The 15,752-nt window shown below is 65.6% G+C and overlaps 1 protein-coding gene across 1 annotated transcript; it reads right to left on the bottom strand.

Annotated features, from left to right (window-relative positions):
* Window positions 1–203: 203 nt before the first annotated feature.
* HS3ST2 (heparan sulfate-glucosamine 3-sulfotransferase 2) lies at window positions 204–14,616 on the bottom strand. The gene is made up of 2 exons (XM_042798657.1): window positions 14,034–14,616; window positions 204–1,521 (listed from the first exon to the last, which is right to left on the bottom strand). Exons 1-2 carry the CDS (start codon window positions 14,540–14,542, stop codon window positions 903–905), a joined length of 1,128 nt encoding a protein of 375 aa, XP_042654591.1. The 5' UTR covers window positions 14,543–14,616; the 3' UTR covers window positions 204–902.
* Between the last annotated feature and the right edge of the window lie 1,136 nt (window positions 14,617–15,752).

Raw genomic sequence — 15,752 nt, 5'->3', positions numbered from 1 at the left:
GGCTGTGCCACGGGACCCCCTCGCCGTGCCGGGCTGTCACCCCCCCAGGGGCTGTGCCACAGGACCCCCTCGCCGGGCCAGGCTGTCACCCCCCCAGGGGCTGTGCCACGGGACCCCCTCGCCGTGCCGGGCTGCCCCGCTGTCCGGCCCGAGCCCCGCGCCCACAGGTTCAGCCCTGCCCTAAGAAAAGCCCATGCAGCCGCACCGGTGGTAGCCGCCTTTATTTACACAAAGGGATCACATGCTGCACAAGGAAACTAGTGCCACTAAAGTACCCGTAACAGCAGGATTCTGTGCTTTATTCACAGGACAAAATATCAGTACAACATTTTTCATAGACTTCTTTTTCAAGCAGATACATCTCACTGTCCTCATGGTTACACACTGCGCTTAAGTGACAAAAGGCAAAGTGGAGCGGCCAGAGCCCTGACCGCCCCAGCACCGCGGGGGGGACGTGGCCCCACAGGGACAGCCCCACGGCCACTGCCACCAGCCGGGGGGGTCCGGGAGAGCCTGTTTGCTTTGGGATACAGAGCGGGGACGTGCTTTGGAGCAGCCGGTGCATAGGCTGCAGGATGGGGCCATCACCGCGGCCCCGGGGACCACGTGGCGGTAGAAGCAAATGGGACCCCACGGAGCAAACCGCGGCGCTGCTGACCTGCCGGGCCGGGCGGTGCCTGGTGGGCGCTCGCCCCTCAGCCGCTGCGGCAGGGCTCTGTGCCCCATCCCGGCTGGCCCTGGAGCATCCCGGCCTCCCGAGGGCCGGGGAAGCCCCTCGCCTGCCTCTGCTCACGGATTCGGGGCAGGACAGGCTGGCTGGGGGGGTCCCGGCTCCAGCCCCCCCTGGGCCCCACTCATGGGAGACCGCAGCCTCACGTCACTGCAGCTCTGCTCCCGGACGCTTATTCCCACCTGAAGTCCTGCCCGACTGTTTCATAGAACTTGATATTATAAGGTCTATAAAAGTCCCGAAGCTGCTCGATCACCTCGGGGTCTATCTGCACATGAGTCCTGCCTTTGGACTTGCCCAGGCAGCGAGGCAATCCGCTGCTCTCCGACTTTTTCAGGCAAGGAAAGCCTTTCGTCTTGTTGAAGTAAAAGTGCTTGTCCGTGATAACTCGTTTGATGCCCAGGAAGTCCTGGACTTTGCCCATCTCCCCGGCTGGGTCTGTGATCAGCTTCTCCCCGCTGACGAAGTGGATCTGGGAGAGGGGGAAGTACTGGAGCCAGCTCTCCAGGTGCACGGCGTACATCCCGATGCGGATGGCGTTCCAGGAGGTGTCCACCAGCCCCAGGCTGCGGTTGCGGAAGGACAGCCCCTCGAAGGTGGGGATGTCCGGCTTCTTGGAGAGCGTCTGCGTGTAGTCCGAGATGGCCCGAGTGACCGGGTTCCTCACCACCACGATCAGCTTCGTGTCCCGGGACATGTTGAAGATCCGCCGTGGTGCCTCCTTGGTGACGAAGTAGCTGGGGGTCTTCTCCACCGTGATCTGGCTGTCGAGGGTTCGCGGCATCAGGCTCCTGCAAGCGAAGCAGAAGGTGATGGTGAGGAAGGAGCCAGGCCAGGCTCTGGGAGGTGGTGTCCGCAGCGTGGGGCTGGTGGGGCGTTCCCTCCCGGCAGGACCAGGCAGGCACAGCTCCCTCCTGCGGGGCTGCCGAGGGCCCCCGGCCACGGCTGTCTCCCGGGTCCGTGCCAGCCCCAGGGAACCCCCGGTGCAGAGGACGGGGGCACCGGCAGCCCCGCACACATGGCAGCAAGCAGAAACGCTCCCGAGGGAGGCTGGAGCCCGGCAGGACAGAGGGCAAGGTCACGGCCAGGCTGCTGGGGACCTCGGGGCTGCACGGCTGCCGGGGCTGCTCCGTCCCCACCGTTATCAACGGCAGGAAAGCGCCGGAGCTCAGCCTGCAGCCGGGGATGGGAGCGGGTCCCGCTGCTCACCACGGCCACCAGCACGGGTGCATCACCCAGCCGCCAGCCGCTGCTGGAGCCTTTCACCCCCCATTCCTACACCAGTTGACATTTGCAAAATAAATTACAGTGGCTCCTTCCGGAATTGCTGCAATTACGTGATGTGTCTCCTCCCCGATCACATCACAGCACTCCCCGGCTCTCGCGCACCCTGTGCCGCCCGCAGCACAACGAGCACGGTGCCCGGGGCAGGGCAGGGTGCCAGCCGGCCTCCAGCACCCAGCAGGCACACAGCCCCCCCCCGTCCTGCCTGTGTCCTGGCAGCGGGCAGGAAATCAGAGCTGCCTGCGCACAGCCCTTGTGCCCAGGGTGCAAAGGGGGCCGGGATGCAGGAGCGCGGTGGCTGTGCGATACCACCACTACGAGAAGCTGTGGGGAGTGATGGATGAGGCCCCGGGGTGCTGTGCTGCTCTGCTGGTGGGAGCTGGGAGCAAGGGGCTGCCTGGGAACACGGGGCTTGCACCCATGGGGGTGTCACCCACCCGGCCATGGCCTGGTCAGGCCCAACGGCTCCAAGACGGGGTCCCGTGTACACCCGGCTGCTGCTGGCACGGGGAGCCGGGCTGCAGGGCTGGGCAGGGAGCACCAGACCAGGGGAAAACGCCGCGTCCCTGCAGCCCAGCTTAGTGCTAATTAAATCATTTGCTTTGACATGTGAACATCCAAATCAAATAAAAACTAATGGGATGGAAAGATTTATAAATTGGTCTTGTATTACTAGAGTAAACTATGAAATCCGTTGCAGCCAGATTCACGGTGCCACGGGGTCCCTTGGTTGGAGCGGCAGGGAATGGGCAGGGAATGGGCAGGGAATGGGCAGGGAGAGGGCAGGGAGAGGGTAGGGAATGGGCAGGGAGAGGGCAGGGAATGGGCAGGGAATGGGCAGGGAGAGGGCAGGGAATGGGCAGGGAGAGGGCAGGGAATGGGCAGGGAATGGGCAGGGAGAGGGCAGGGAATGGGCAGGGAGAGGGCAGGGAATGGGCAGGGAATGGGCAGAGAGCGGGCAGGGAGAGGGCAGGGAATGGGCAGAGAGCGGGCAGGGAGCAGGCAGGGAGAGGGCAGGGAGAGAGCAGGGAGAGGGCAGGGAATGGGCAGGGAGAGGGCAGGGAGAGGGCAGGGAGAGGGCAGGGAATGGGCAGGGAATGGGCAGGGAGAGGGCAGGGAATGGGCAGGGAGAGGGCAGGGAATGGGCAGGGAATGGGCAGAGAGCGGGCAGGGAGAGGGCAGGGAATGGGCAGAGAGCGGGCAGGGAGCAGGCAGGGAGAGGGCAGGGAGAGAGCAGGGAGAGGGCAGGGAATGGGCAGGGAGAGGGCAGGGAGAGGGCAGGGAGAGGGCAGGGAATGGGCAGGGAATGGGCAGGGAATGGGCAGGGAGCAGGCAGGGAGATGGCAGGGAAAGAGCAGGGAGAGGGTAGGGAATGGGCAGGGAGAGGGCAGGGAGTGCCAGCAGGCAGGACAAGGCCAGTGCCCCGGCGGCATGGATGGGGCTGGGTGCCCATCCCGGGCACTTCCCGGCCACCCCATTTCATCCCTCGGGGGCAGCCGCCGCTCCTCCCGCGGCACGGCACACGGCGGCTCGTGGCCATAAACCGGCCGGCCCGGGGCCAGCTGCGCAGCACGACACAGCCCGAGGGCACGGTCAGCACCGCCCGTGCAGAAGTGTGAAAAGTGCCCCCAGGAGTGGGGTGTTTTTTAAAACAGAGCCCGTATGTTTAACATGAGGTGCCCACACGTGCCCAGCCCAGAGCTTGCGGGCAGCCTGGCCATGGGGACCCCTTGGGAGCCCCCCCGCACCCTACAGCACACCCACCCCGGACAGGGTCTGCCCGGCTGGGCACCACAGCGGGTGCTCGCCCCTGCACGGGGACCCGGGGGAGGACCAGGGGGGAGGTGGCACAACAGTCACACGGAGCCAAGGGCGGGTGGGCAGCCCAGCGCGGCGCTGGGGACGGCAGCAGGCAGGGAAAGCAAACGTCGGCGACCGGGTCTGCAGCGATTCAGCTGGGGAGAGCGGGGCGCTGATTTATTCACGGGATAAACCCTGCACAGCCGCCACGGCCACGCTGCCGCGCCAGCACGCTGCGGCACGGGTGCTTCTGAGAGCTGCATCAGTCGGTGGCCGAGACCAGACACCTCCAGGGTCCCCAAAACATGGTCCACAGCCACCGGCTTTGGGGCTTGCTCTGTAGAGAGAAACCTGATGAAAGCCCTAAGTGGGAGGGGATCCAAGAGCAGCCCACAACGCCCTGCGAGACAAGGGGACCACAGTGGAAGACGTGGGACATTGTGGGGGGCGGCAGCATGAGCTGCAGGCAGCGGGTCCCAGCGGACCCCGGACACTCCCTGTGATGGTGACGTGGGGACAAGAACAGACCGTGGTCCGGGGGGACTGGACGAGCAGCTGGAAGAGACCCACAGAGCGATGCTGGAGAGACGTGCCCAGAGGTCTGCGCCGGGCTGCAGTGGGGCTGCTGGTGATGGTGGCCGAGGCTGGGGGCATTCCCCTGGGCACTGGCACGGGGCTGGGGTCTCCACGCCCTGCCTGGCCCCAGAGCTGACGGGTTGGGCTGGGCTGGGTCAGGCTGGGTCGGGCTGGGCTGGGCTGTGTCGGGCTGGTCTGGGCTGGGCTGGTCTGGGTTGGGTTGGGGTTGGGTTGGGTTGGGCTGGGCTGGGCTGGGCTGGGCTGGGCTGGGCTGGGCTGGGTCGGGCTGGGCTGGGTCAGGCTGGGTCAGGCTGGGCTGGGCTGGGCTGGGCTGGGTTGGGTTGGGTTGGGCTGGGCTGGGCTGGGCTGGGTCGGGTTGGGCTGGGCTGGGCTGGGTTGGGTCGGGTTGGGTTGGGTTGGGCTGGGCTGGGCTGGGCTGGGCTGGGTCGGGTTGGGCTGGACTGGGCTGGGCTGGGCTGGGTTAGGTTGGGTTGGGCTGGGCTGGGCTGGGCTGGGTTGGGTTGGGCTGAGCTGAGCTGTGCGGTGGCCAGCCCGCAAACCCTCACACACTCTTGACCAGTTTTCTCGTTTGGAAGAGAAAACTAATCAGCATAAATTAGCAGGGCTGTTTTACAGAGGTACCTGAGCACCGACGCAGCTTAATTGGCCTTTCCCACTGCGCCGCTTCAAACCCCATAAATCCAGATTACGATTCCCATTGTTTAATGACTGTCAGGAAATGCTAATTTACCGGCAGGCACTATGGCTGTATCTGCGTATCACAAACAAGTTTCATCATAAATCAGCACAGGACAGCTTTATAAGTGATTCACTATTACAATATAGTGGTGGAGAATCATAAAACTGCTGTTTCATTAATGGCTCATCTTCAGGCTTGTTAGACTTTCATTACGTGAGCTATTAGGTCCATGTATTCAAAAAACGAAATTACAGGTTCTAATCCATTATGAAAAACACAAAATCTCTGCATAGTATATTACTGAAATGAGACAAGAGTTGGGTTTTTTTTAAATGGACTCCCAGTGTTTGCTGCTCCTGAACAACAGAGACTGCTGAGACAACAAAACACAACCTGAATAGATAAATAAATCACCAGTGAAACCATGCAAGGGGGAGAAATGTCATCCAGGCATTCATCTTTACGTTAACGGCGGGATCCCCAGGGCTGCAAGAGCAGGGAAATGCATTGCAAACTTAATTACAGTTGACTTTAAAATGATATTTTTGGACTTCTGCATTCACAGAGTTATTTGCATACAAATAGCATGTCACACAGTTTTCAGCCCAAGGCTCGCGTGTTTGGGCTCGTGGTACCCGGCGCGTGGCCAGGGCTCAGGCAGGAGCCGCGCCGGGGACCCGTCCTGGGCACCTCCGACTTTGCCAAAGGTCCCCGGCCGGCACCGGCTCCTGGCACCCGCCGAGCGAGCCGCTGCCACGGTGCTGGTGCCCTACTGGTGACACTGGTGGGGAGGGGCGGCTGGAGCACTCGGGGGGTGCAGAGAGGAGACACCAAACCCACCGCCCTGGGGACAGCTCTGGGTGCCGCGGGACGGCCAGCGGCCGGGACGAGGACGGTGCCGCTGGGAGGGGGATGGACCCTGCTAGATAACGGGTCCCCCCCGTGATGGTGGAGCTGGGGGGGGTCGCCTCTGCCTCGGGAGGGGCGGGGGGTGGCTTTGGTGGTCCGGGAGGGCAGCGCGATGCTGCTGCCGAGGCCCCTCCGGTTCCCCACAGGGTGACGGCGCTGCCCACGCCGGTGTCACGCCCGCCGCTCCCCCCCAGCACACCGGGGCTGGAGGAGCCCCCCCGCGCCGTGCCCTGGTGCTGGGAATCTGCGATGCGGCAGAAACGGGGGAGGTCAAAAACACTAATGCTGAGCGGATGCTGGGGCAGCTCGGCACAGGAATCATTGGGGACGCAGTGGAGCAACCTCCACTCCGGCCTCTCAGCAACGCCGAGGGCTGGGGAGCGGAGCAGCCTGTCCCCCCCGCCCCGCCCCCTCCAGCTGCCTGGGAGAGAAAAGCCCCCCGGGAGGGTCACTGCCGTGCCCAGCCCCTGCTCTCTGCAGAGGATGCTGTGCTTTGCCCCAGCCCCGCTCCCTCCTCCCACCCACAAGAGCAGAGGCTCCAGGGCTGCGTGGGATGGGCCCCCCCGAGGGGGTGCACGCCTCGGCGGGAGGTGGCGGAAGCTCTTCCAGCAGTAGTGGGGGGACGCAGCTCGCCCCTCCAGCCCCGCAGACGCTGCTCAGCAGCCACAGGCTTTGCACTTCATCTGCTCTTTGCAGCTCTTGCCAAGGCTCGGATGTTCTGACCAACAGAGGCACGGCGGCTCCCCCCAGGGCAGCCCCTCAGCCGGGGGCTGCAGGCTCCTCTGCTCGACATTGCCCCCACAAACACCCCCGGGGCCAGGGGCTCCCACGCAGCAGGACCTGCTGGGGGTACTGGGGAGAGCGGGGGGCACCCCGGCACCAGCCGAATCTTCCGCTCAACACACTACTCTGGAGGGACAGCACTCATTCCTCTTGAATGGGAGATTATTTTCATTATAGTTACTCAATTCTTAAAGCCCTTTAGTGCCATCTGACACGGGCATTAACGCTCCCTTCCAGCCTGCAGATTGAGAGGTTACTGGGGAGGGGACACACACCAGGTACCCCCAGTCGCTGTGCCGGTGCGAAGGCAGCGCCTCTCCCTGAAGGGGTTAACTTCTCACCAGCACCTTTCCTAGACCTGAATTATTAATTTTCTTATAATCTGCCCTTGGGCACCCTGCAGCCCCTACAACGCTCCCACATTAAAGAAACATGTGCTCCCTCGCTGGCTGCGCTGCTTTGATGTTGAACATGCGTGAAACACTCTCCAAGGGAGGAATTTGTACAAAAATTCATCAGACGATTGAGATATTGCAGATAAGCGCATGGGAAGAGCGCCCAGCCGATAATCCTGTTACAGCACCGATCCCTCCCTCCAGCGTGCGCAGGAGAGCAGGGCACGTCCCGGGGAAATATCTGCCTGCTGCAGCTCGCGGGGACGTGGCGGGCACAGCCCGGGCTCTCCTTGGTGGCTGGAGACTGACGTGTGCGCAATCCTGGCCTCCAGCCACCCATCGGCATAGAAACAAACAGCTTGATTTGGCAAAACCCCCAAGTGCTGGCTCTTGTGAGGAGGGGTGCGCGCTCCCCCTCTTCCAGCTGCTGCCGTGGGCTGAGCGGCTGTGTCCGCAGGCCGGGAGCCGAAATCCTCCAGCGCAAGCAAGCACCCACTCACCAAAACCCCCGATGGGGCTCACGGGACGGGGGGCAGTGGCGAGGGTCACTGCTCCCCTCCCCAACCCCCGGCAGGGCTCACGGGGTGGAGGGCAGTGGCGAGGGTCACTGCTCCCCTCCCCAACCCCCGGCGGGGCTCACGGGATGGGGGGCAGTGGCGAGGGTCACTGCTCCCCTCCCCAACCCCCGGCGGGGCTCACGGGGCGGGGGGCAGTGGCGAGGGTCACTGCTCCCCTCCCCAACCCCCGGCGGGGCTCACGGGGCGGGGGGCAGTGGCGAGGGTCACTGCTCCGTGCGGCACCGGGGAGCTGGGGGACGGGTGGGCTGCGAGCGCGTCTCCAGCTGCAGCTTGACGTGTCGGAGCCGAGCACAGAAACTCTTCCAAGTGCGCAGCCTGGCATCGGGATGCTCCCGTGGGACCGCTCCACCTTGGCCCGGCGGCAGGTCCCCTCCCCACCCCACAGCCTGCTCCTCGCCCCCCCGGGGAAGGCACAGCCAGAATCCCACCGGCAGCGGCAGAGTGAGCCCGGCTGCTGCAGGGGAGTCAGTCCCCAGCTCCCTGCCCGCGGCCGAGGGGGCTGTGCCGTGCCACACCGTGCCATGCTGTGCCATGCCATGCTGTGCCATGCCATGCCATGCCGTGCTGTGCCACGGGTGCACACAGCTGACAGCCACCACCGGCTCTCCCCGGGTGGCCCAGCACTGCCAGGCTCAGCAGGACTGCGGGCGGCAGCAGGAGATGAAAGCTCAAGCAAAGCTACGCGGGGGTTTAAGCAAAACTGGGTCAAACACGCGAGAAGCCGAGGTGTGAGGAAGATGAGCAGCTCTCCCTGGCCGAGGGACGATGCAGCAGAAGCCTAGGACGGGGGGACACCCCCGCCGAGCGCCGCACGGCCGGTGCTTTGCGGGGGAAGCCCCGGCCCGGGACGGCCCCGCTGCCCCCCCCAGCCCGCACGGCTCGGGACGCACGGCGTCTGCAGTGGGGGAACGTCATCCCGGGGGACCGGGGGCCAGGCCCCACGGCCACCACCCTGCGCTAAGGCAGACTTGGACTTAATGATGGAGCAGCTGCCTTTAATAAGTGTTTATGTTCAAAGAATTTACACCAGTGCTCGCAGACAGCTAATGAGGGACATTTCAATGCATAAAAGCGGTGTGAACACAGTAATTAACTTTGTTGCTGATTCATTTTTTAATCATTTAAATGCTCCAGAGATTTGCAGTGTCCTTTAAGTCAACAAAATCCTTTCCAAAGGGCACGCTGCTGACGCCCTTCGTGCACATGAGCTCATGTGCAATCCCATCTTCCTAAATAACTGTCCAACACCGAGTGAGGGCCCGGTGAAGCCCGAGGCCAGCGTGGCCAGGACGCGGCGGGAGGTGGGGGCTTCCCGGCGCCGTGCCCGGCTCACCGGCCCTGCTGCTACCGCTGCGTGGGGGCAGGCAGCCCCGGCCCGGCACGAGCCCACCCGCAGAAAGGCTGGGCTCTCCCCACCTCCCATTCCCAAGGCAACTCCTTCCACAGGTGAAACTTCAAAATTAATTAAAAAAAAAAAAACAAAACCAAAAACAAACAAAAAAAAAAAAACAGCTAATATGCCGCAGCAGCCGCAGTGATTCCCTAATTAAAAGCTCGTGTCAGAGATATGTTGCCCACTCGGTGACCCTTCCCAGGGGTGTGCGAAGGGACGGGACAACGCGCTGGCACCAAGAACAAACCACGCCGACCCTCGGCGGGTCCCACGGACCCCACGTCACGCGCCGGCGCTGGCACGGGGTGACTCCAGCTGGGAGAAGCTGGGGAAGCAGCTGGGACAGGGACATCGCGCCGAGGGCCCGGGGCCGCAGACACCCACCTCCCGCCGCACAGAGCGGGCGCTGCCGGAGGGTCTCGGGCACTGCCTGCCCCGGGGGAAGCCCCCAGCCCGGCAGCAGCCACCACAGACAGCACCTCCACGGACACCCGAGGTCACCGGGCACCGGCTTGTCAGCTCCACGAGGCGTGCGCGCCCGCGGCCGTGCCAGGTTACGAGCTGGATTTGGTGCTACCGAAGGGCAAGTTGGAACCAACTGCAGCATTTACGAACAAGGTCACGGAAGACAGCGCAAGAACACGCATCGTTAACACCGACGGCTGGGCACCCTGCGTGGATTTGCCTCCCTGCGCTTCTCCCAGCTCCCGGGCAGGGGAAGCCCCCTGAGCGAGGGTCTCCACGGCACCACGCCCCCCCGGAGCAGGGCAGGGCAGCACCGCTGCCCGCAGGCAGACGTGGCAAGGCTGTGACCAGGGAACACGCTGCCTGTGGGGCAGCTCTGCACACAAAAGTCTGTGCCGGAGGTTTCATACCCCCTCCTCTGAGCCAGGGCGCTCTCTGAAGTCAAGGAAATTTCAAAGCATCCTTGAAGCTTGCTGCCTTCCTCTCTTCTTGCTAATTAACTTTAGCAAAATGCACTGTCAGTCAAGCCCACAAAACAGCCCGTGTTGTTGGGCAAAGCCTAATGGGCTCCCATTTGTGTGTGAGCCAACCTGGCCATTAGCAGAGAGCAATTAGCCAGGCGGAGCGCGGGGGGTTTGCGCGCTCCCTCCTCTCCCTCCCCGCAGGCCGGGGTGCTGGCGCAGCGATGCCCATGGGGTCTGCTCCCCCACAGGGCCCACCAAAGGTGGGGGGCATGGGGCAGAGCTCCGGCAGCGCGGGTGCCCCCGGGGACCTGTTGCACCGGCCCAAGCGCCGTCCCTGGGACAGGATCGAGGCCGGTGGACCCGTGCGGAGCCGGATGGGCTCCCCCTGCACCGGCACCCGGCTCCGGGGCACAGCGGGGGCCTGCGGGCATGAGCCCGGCTCAGCCTGCAGCCGGGCAGCTGGGAAAAGCCCCTCTCTGAAAATAATGCTGGAGCATCTGACAGGGTTACTCAGAAATCCTATGGAGGAAAACTGCACCCCGAGATGGTGTAATGAGAGTCACTGCTCCAAGTCAACTGCAAATTAAACGACACCGTCTTCCCCGTGTTCTGGAAAATATTGAAGGTTATTGGCACACGCTACCTGCAGCAGGAAAAAACTCTGTATTGAACATTTAGTCCAGGATTGGTAATGAATCGATATTCCCCAGTAGCTGGCTGTTTGGTTTCAGTTCTCTTAAAACAGATCTTGCTAAAAATACCTTTCCTGTAGTGTATCTGTAGCTAATGAGGTGGATTAGAGAGGCTGATGGGAACTGGAAACGGCACGGGCGTTTTGGGTCTGAAGCCGGCGAGCAGGCAGCCCTGGGGCAGGGGTCTGGGGATGAGCAGAGGGGTCTGGCTCTGCCCAGCGTGCAGACCCCCGGAGCGGAGGGAGCCAAGGCTGCCCGGGGCGACGGCAGGAGCTGAGCCAGGAGGCACCAGGAAAACAGCAGCTGTGAGCAAGCATGACATTTGGAGCTGCAAGGACAGGCGGAGCAGGAGATGTCCCCTCCCGCTGATTCTGCCACCTCCTCGTCAGACCAACTCCGGGCCAGGGGAAAACATGGAAAAACAGGACCTGATGTTTTCGGAGCATCAGACGGGCTCAGCTCTCACGCTGCTCTCAACTCGAAGACCTGCTTGGTCCCTCCACTCTGGCACAAAACGGGCAGGATGGAGCCGGATCGGGCGCTCAGCCATCCAGCAGCCCGGCGCTCCCGCAGGCTGGGTCCCCGCTCCCGACGGGGAAAGCCTTCGCCTTCCCGAGGGGCCTGTGCTCCGGGCTGCCTGCAGACACCCCACCGCCCCTCTCCGGCTGTAGCTGGGGACGGCCTCCCCGCCGCGGGGTCCCGCCGGGGCAGCCCCTCACAGCCGGCTCTGCCCGTCCCCAGGACACGGCCGCCGGCACGACCCTGCTCTCCCGCTCCCCGGCTCTTGGCAGAGCGACAGGAGCTCATCACGCTGCGGGTTAGACCTGCTCCGCATTTAATTGCTCCACTTGCAAGGAGAAAAATCAATTCCACGTTTTATACATTAGCAACCTCTGTGCTTAAGTTTTGGCACATTTGTTAGGTTAAAAAAAAAAAAAAAAAAAAAGTGATAAAACCAGGGAAGTGTCATTTAATTGTTTTAGCTGAACTAATTCGGAGGCTCTGCTGCTCCGGCATGATCTCTCCATCGATCCGGACGCAAAGCCAGGCCCCGGGCAGCCCACTGCTCACCCGGCCGCGCTCGGCAGCTGCCTGTCACCACTGCCACTCGCCGTCACGGGCTGCGTCCCCCCTGGCCACAGACGAGTCCCTCTTCACGTGGAGGAGCCCAGGCTGAACCACGGCTGCTCGGCGCTTGCTGCCGCAGCCCCTCGGTGCCAAAGCGTGTGCGGGAGGGCGACACAGCACCCGTCTCCCAGACCAGCACCACGCTGGGTGCCTGCGGGTGCCCTTACATGCCCCAGGTGGGGTCTGTCCTGGGGCGCAGCCCCTTCCCTTCATTCAGACGGGCACTGGGAAGCGCTGCCCTGGCCGGGCTCTGTGGCAAGGAGCGGTGCCACGAGGTTCGGTCCAGCGCTGCCAGCGAGGCTCCCAGCCCCGGGCTCCCCGCACCGACCGTGCACACAGGAAGCACAAAAGCCTGGAGAGCTCACAGGGCCAAGGGCTGCGTGGGGGGACCCCAGCTGAGGACTGGGGGGGGCTGCTTCCCAGCCAGGTGCTGAGCACACGCAGCTCCCCTCGGGGCAAGGGGCTCAGCCAGGCCCCACGTCCTGCTCCACCGCCTGTCCTGCTACTCTGGATGCACTGCTGCTCCTGTCCCTGCACGCTGGGATCGCAGGGCTGCTCCCAGCTCTTTGCTTTTGTGTGACAGTGTCTGATGGCCAGGGTGGGGGGAATGACACAGACCTGCCGAGGGGCAAGAGCAGGTACAGGGCACTGCCGCAGCTACTCTGCAAAGGGCAGGAGGAACTGGGCATGCTGCAGGACAGCATTAGGAGAGGGAGACAGCTTCAGCGAGCTCTACTGGCGCCTGTCCTGGCTCACCTGCCACCAGTACCGCTGCAAACGGAGCTGAACATTCCCAGCTGTGGGGTCTGCTGTGACCCGGGTTGCACAGGGGGCAGCAGACCTGCCCGTGCCCACAGACAGCCCTCCCTGGAGCACCAGCCCTGGGCCCAGCCCCGCAGCCGCACAGCTCCGACCCACTCACTCGCAGAAACCGGCATCGTCACACCACAGGCAAGACTCACGCCTGCCCAGCAAGGACACAAAGCAGGGCCCCAGCAGAGCTGGGAGCGAGCACCGTGTCACGGTGGTGCCTCCTGACACCCCCCCCCCGGCAGCTAACGCGCGCTGCCCTGCTCTGGGACAAGGGACATCTGCGCTGGGAAACCGCAGCCGCGATGGAGAGCCGAGGCAGCTGGGTGTGCAGCCCCGCGGGCTGCCTCCTGCCCCCCGCCACGGTGCTGCGACGCGCTGCCCGTGCCACGTGTCCTCTCCTGCTGCGAGCTCGCAGGCACCCAGGGCCAGACCGAGCCCTCCTCTGCCTCCCGAGGCTGATGCTCGGCACAAGCCCCGCGGCCCTGCCCGAGAGCAGCCCGGTGCTCCTGCAGCACTGCACCACGGCGCAGCGGGTCAGGCCCCGCAGGGAGCAGCCTGCAGCAGCGAGCGCGGGGCCGCGGGCAGGGGCAGAGCCCACGGGTGCTGTGACCCGCTCACACGCACTACTCGCTGCCTCTCCGCGGGCACCCCCGAGCTCCTCGCAAAAGCCTTTACCGGAATTAGAATCCCACCCTCTTCCACTGGACGCACGCGCTTGCTGGTCTCTGCGGATGAGGAGAGATCTCGGGGAGACCCGCGCTCGGCCGAGCCCAGAGAGACACGACGGCGGGGCCGGGGGCTGCCGCTCTCCCAGAGCTGCCGAGAAGACCTGACGGCCGGAGGGCTGGGGCTGCGGGGAGGGCAGCCGTGCCGTCCCGTGGGGCTGGTCGGTCCCTCGTGTTTTGGAGGGCCCCCTCGCGCAGACGAGTGTTTCCCCCGACGGGATGGGAAACCTGTTACCGGGTCCAGGGCCGCGTCCCGGTCCCGGGCGGTCGCAGCCGCGGCGCTGGCGTGGGCCCCAGCAGCCATGCTCCCGCGGCCGGCAGCGACGAAGCCGCGCAGGGCTGGGGCACGGCTGCCCCCCCGCTCCGCTCCGCAGGGCGAGGAGGAGGAGGAGGAGGAGAAGGAGGGGAGGGGGAGCACCCCCCGAGCGCGGCGGGGCGAGGCTCCGCGCAAGATGCTCCCGCTGGGACGTGCCGGGACCCGCGGAGACCCGAGACCCGCGTCCCCCGGGAGGGGGGGAGGGCTGGGGCGATGGAGCTGCCGCCAGCCAGGGGGGTGGGGTGGGGTGGGGTGGGGTGGGGGGGCGGGGGGTGCCCTCACCTGTACCACTCCAGCCCGCGGTCGTAGTTCCTGTCGAAGAAGTGGGGCTCGGTGCCCAGGGCGCGCACGTCGGGGTGCACCCGGATGAACTCCAGCACGGCGCGGGTGCCGCCCTTCTTGACGCCCACCACGATGGCCTGCGGCAGGCGCTTGGAGCCCGGGCGCGCCGGCCCCGGGGGGCTGCCCGGCCCGGGGGGGCTGCCGGCCGGCGGCGCGGGGGGGTCCCGCGGGCGGCGGGCGGGCGCGGCGCTGCCCGGGGGGTCGGGGGGCGGGGGCGGCCGCCCGCACGGCCGCGACTTCTGCAGAAGTTTCTTGGCGGCGGCGCTGCGGGCGGGGGGCGCGCAGCGGGCGCGGGGGGCGGCGGGGCCGCCGCAGCAGCAGAGGAGGCTGTAGCAGAGGTAGGAGCAGGAGAGCGACAGCGTGAAGAGGACGAGGACCCTCCGCGCCAGCCGCCGGGACGGAGCCGGAGCCGCAGCCGGGGCGCGCCCGCTCGGCGCCCTACGCGCCATGGCTCCATGGGGCCGCGCCGCCGGGCATGGCCCCGCGCCCTGCGCGGCCGCTCCGGCATGGCCCGCGGCTACGCGGCGGCGCGGCCGGGATGCCCCGGGGGGCCGCGCCCGCCGCCCCGGCCCCTGCGCGCCCGCGGCCCCGCCGCCGCGGCTCCCATCCCCGGCGGGCGCGGCTCGGCGCTCGGACGGCGGCGGCTCCGGCTCTCGCCTCCGCGGGAAGTGCCGGGGCAGAGGCGGCTGCGCTGCTATTTAAGGGGCCGCCTGACGTCAGCTCCTCCCGGAGCCCCCGCGATCGCACGGCGGCCGCAGCCTCCCCCGGGCCGGGGCCGGGCCGGCGGCACCCGCCGCGCAGAGCCCTCCCGCCCGGGACGGGACCCCCGCCGGCTCGGTCCCAGCATCCCGGCCCGGGCAGCCCCGAACCGCCCCGAGCAGCGGTGCGGGGCCGGGGGCGCCCGCGTCTGCCCCCCGCAGGGACAGGCGGGCCGGGAGCGGAGCGTCCCGCAGCCCCACCGCGGAGTGGGGCGGGGGAGGGAAGCAGCAGCCGGGGCCGGAGGGGGCTCGCAGCCGGGCACGGGCACAGCTGGCTGCGTGGCCGTGGGCAGTGAGCCCGGCCAGCCCCCGGGGACCCTCCTTCCGCGGGGCCGGGGGCGAGGAGGGGCAGCCCCGGTTTCTGTCCTCAGCAGGGGCGGGAGGAGCAGCCCTCAGCGGTGCCGCCGGTGCGTGCGAAGGAAAGGCTTGAAGGCGATGCAAGAATTCACTTTCTCTGCCAGGCTGGGGATGCTCAGCCTCGCCTGTGTGGTTTGCGACGCCCCACAAGCAGGCTGACCCCGGGGAACCGGGAGGCTGTTGCAGGGTGCGGGTGCAGATTGTTGCTCCGTCCCCACCCCTCTGGCTCCCTCTGCTTGGCACGGCTCCTTCCTGACAGCCCGGGCTTCTGCTTGGCTGCTCATGCTAAAGCCAAAGGGCTGCGCGCAGCACCGCTTCAGCATTAACAGTCATCGTCCCTGCTTTCTCAGCACAGAAAGCTTGTTCAGCTGCAGAAAACTACTTGTCTTATTATCATCCTTCTTCCCAAGTAACAAGGAGAGACAGGCAAGAAGTGCCAGCACAACACAAACAAGGATGCTGCAAGCTCCCTGGCAGCCAGTCCAGGGTGGGTATGAGGTGTCCTCTCGTGCAGCGCCCAGGAACTCAGTGCAGATGTAAAGAA

This window comes from Tyto alba, unplaced genomic scaffold (genome assembly GCF_018691265.1).
Source record: "Tyto alba isolate M040663 unplaced genomic scaffold, T.alba_DEE_v4.0 Super-Scaffold_28, whole genome shotgun sequence".
Classification (NCBI taxonomy): Eukaryota; Metazoa; Chordata; class Aves; order Strigiformes; family Tytonidae; genus Tyto; species Tyto alba.
The sequence above is the reverse complement of the archived record's forward strand: the minus strand, read 5'-3'. Positions and strand labels throughout refer to the sequence as shown.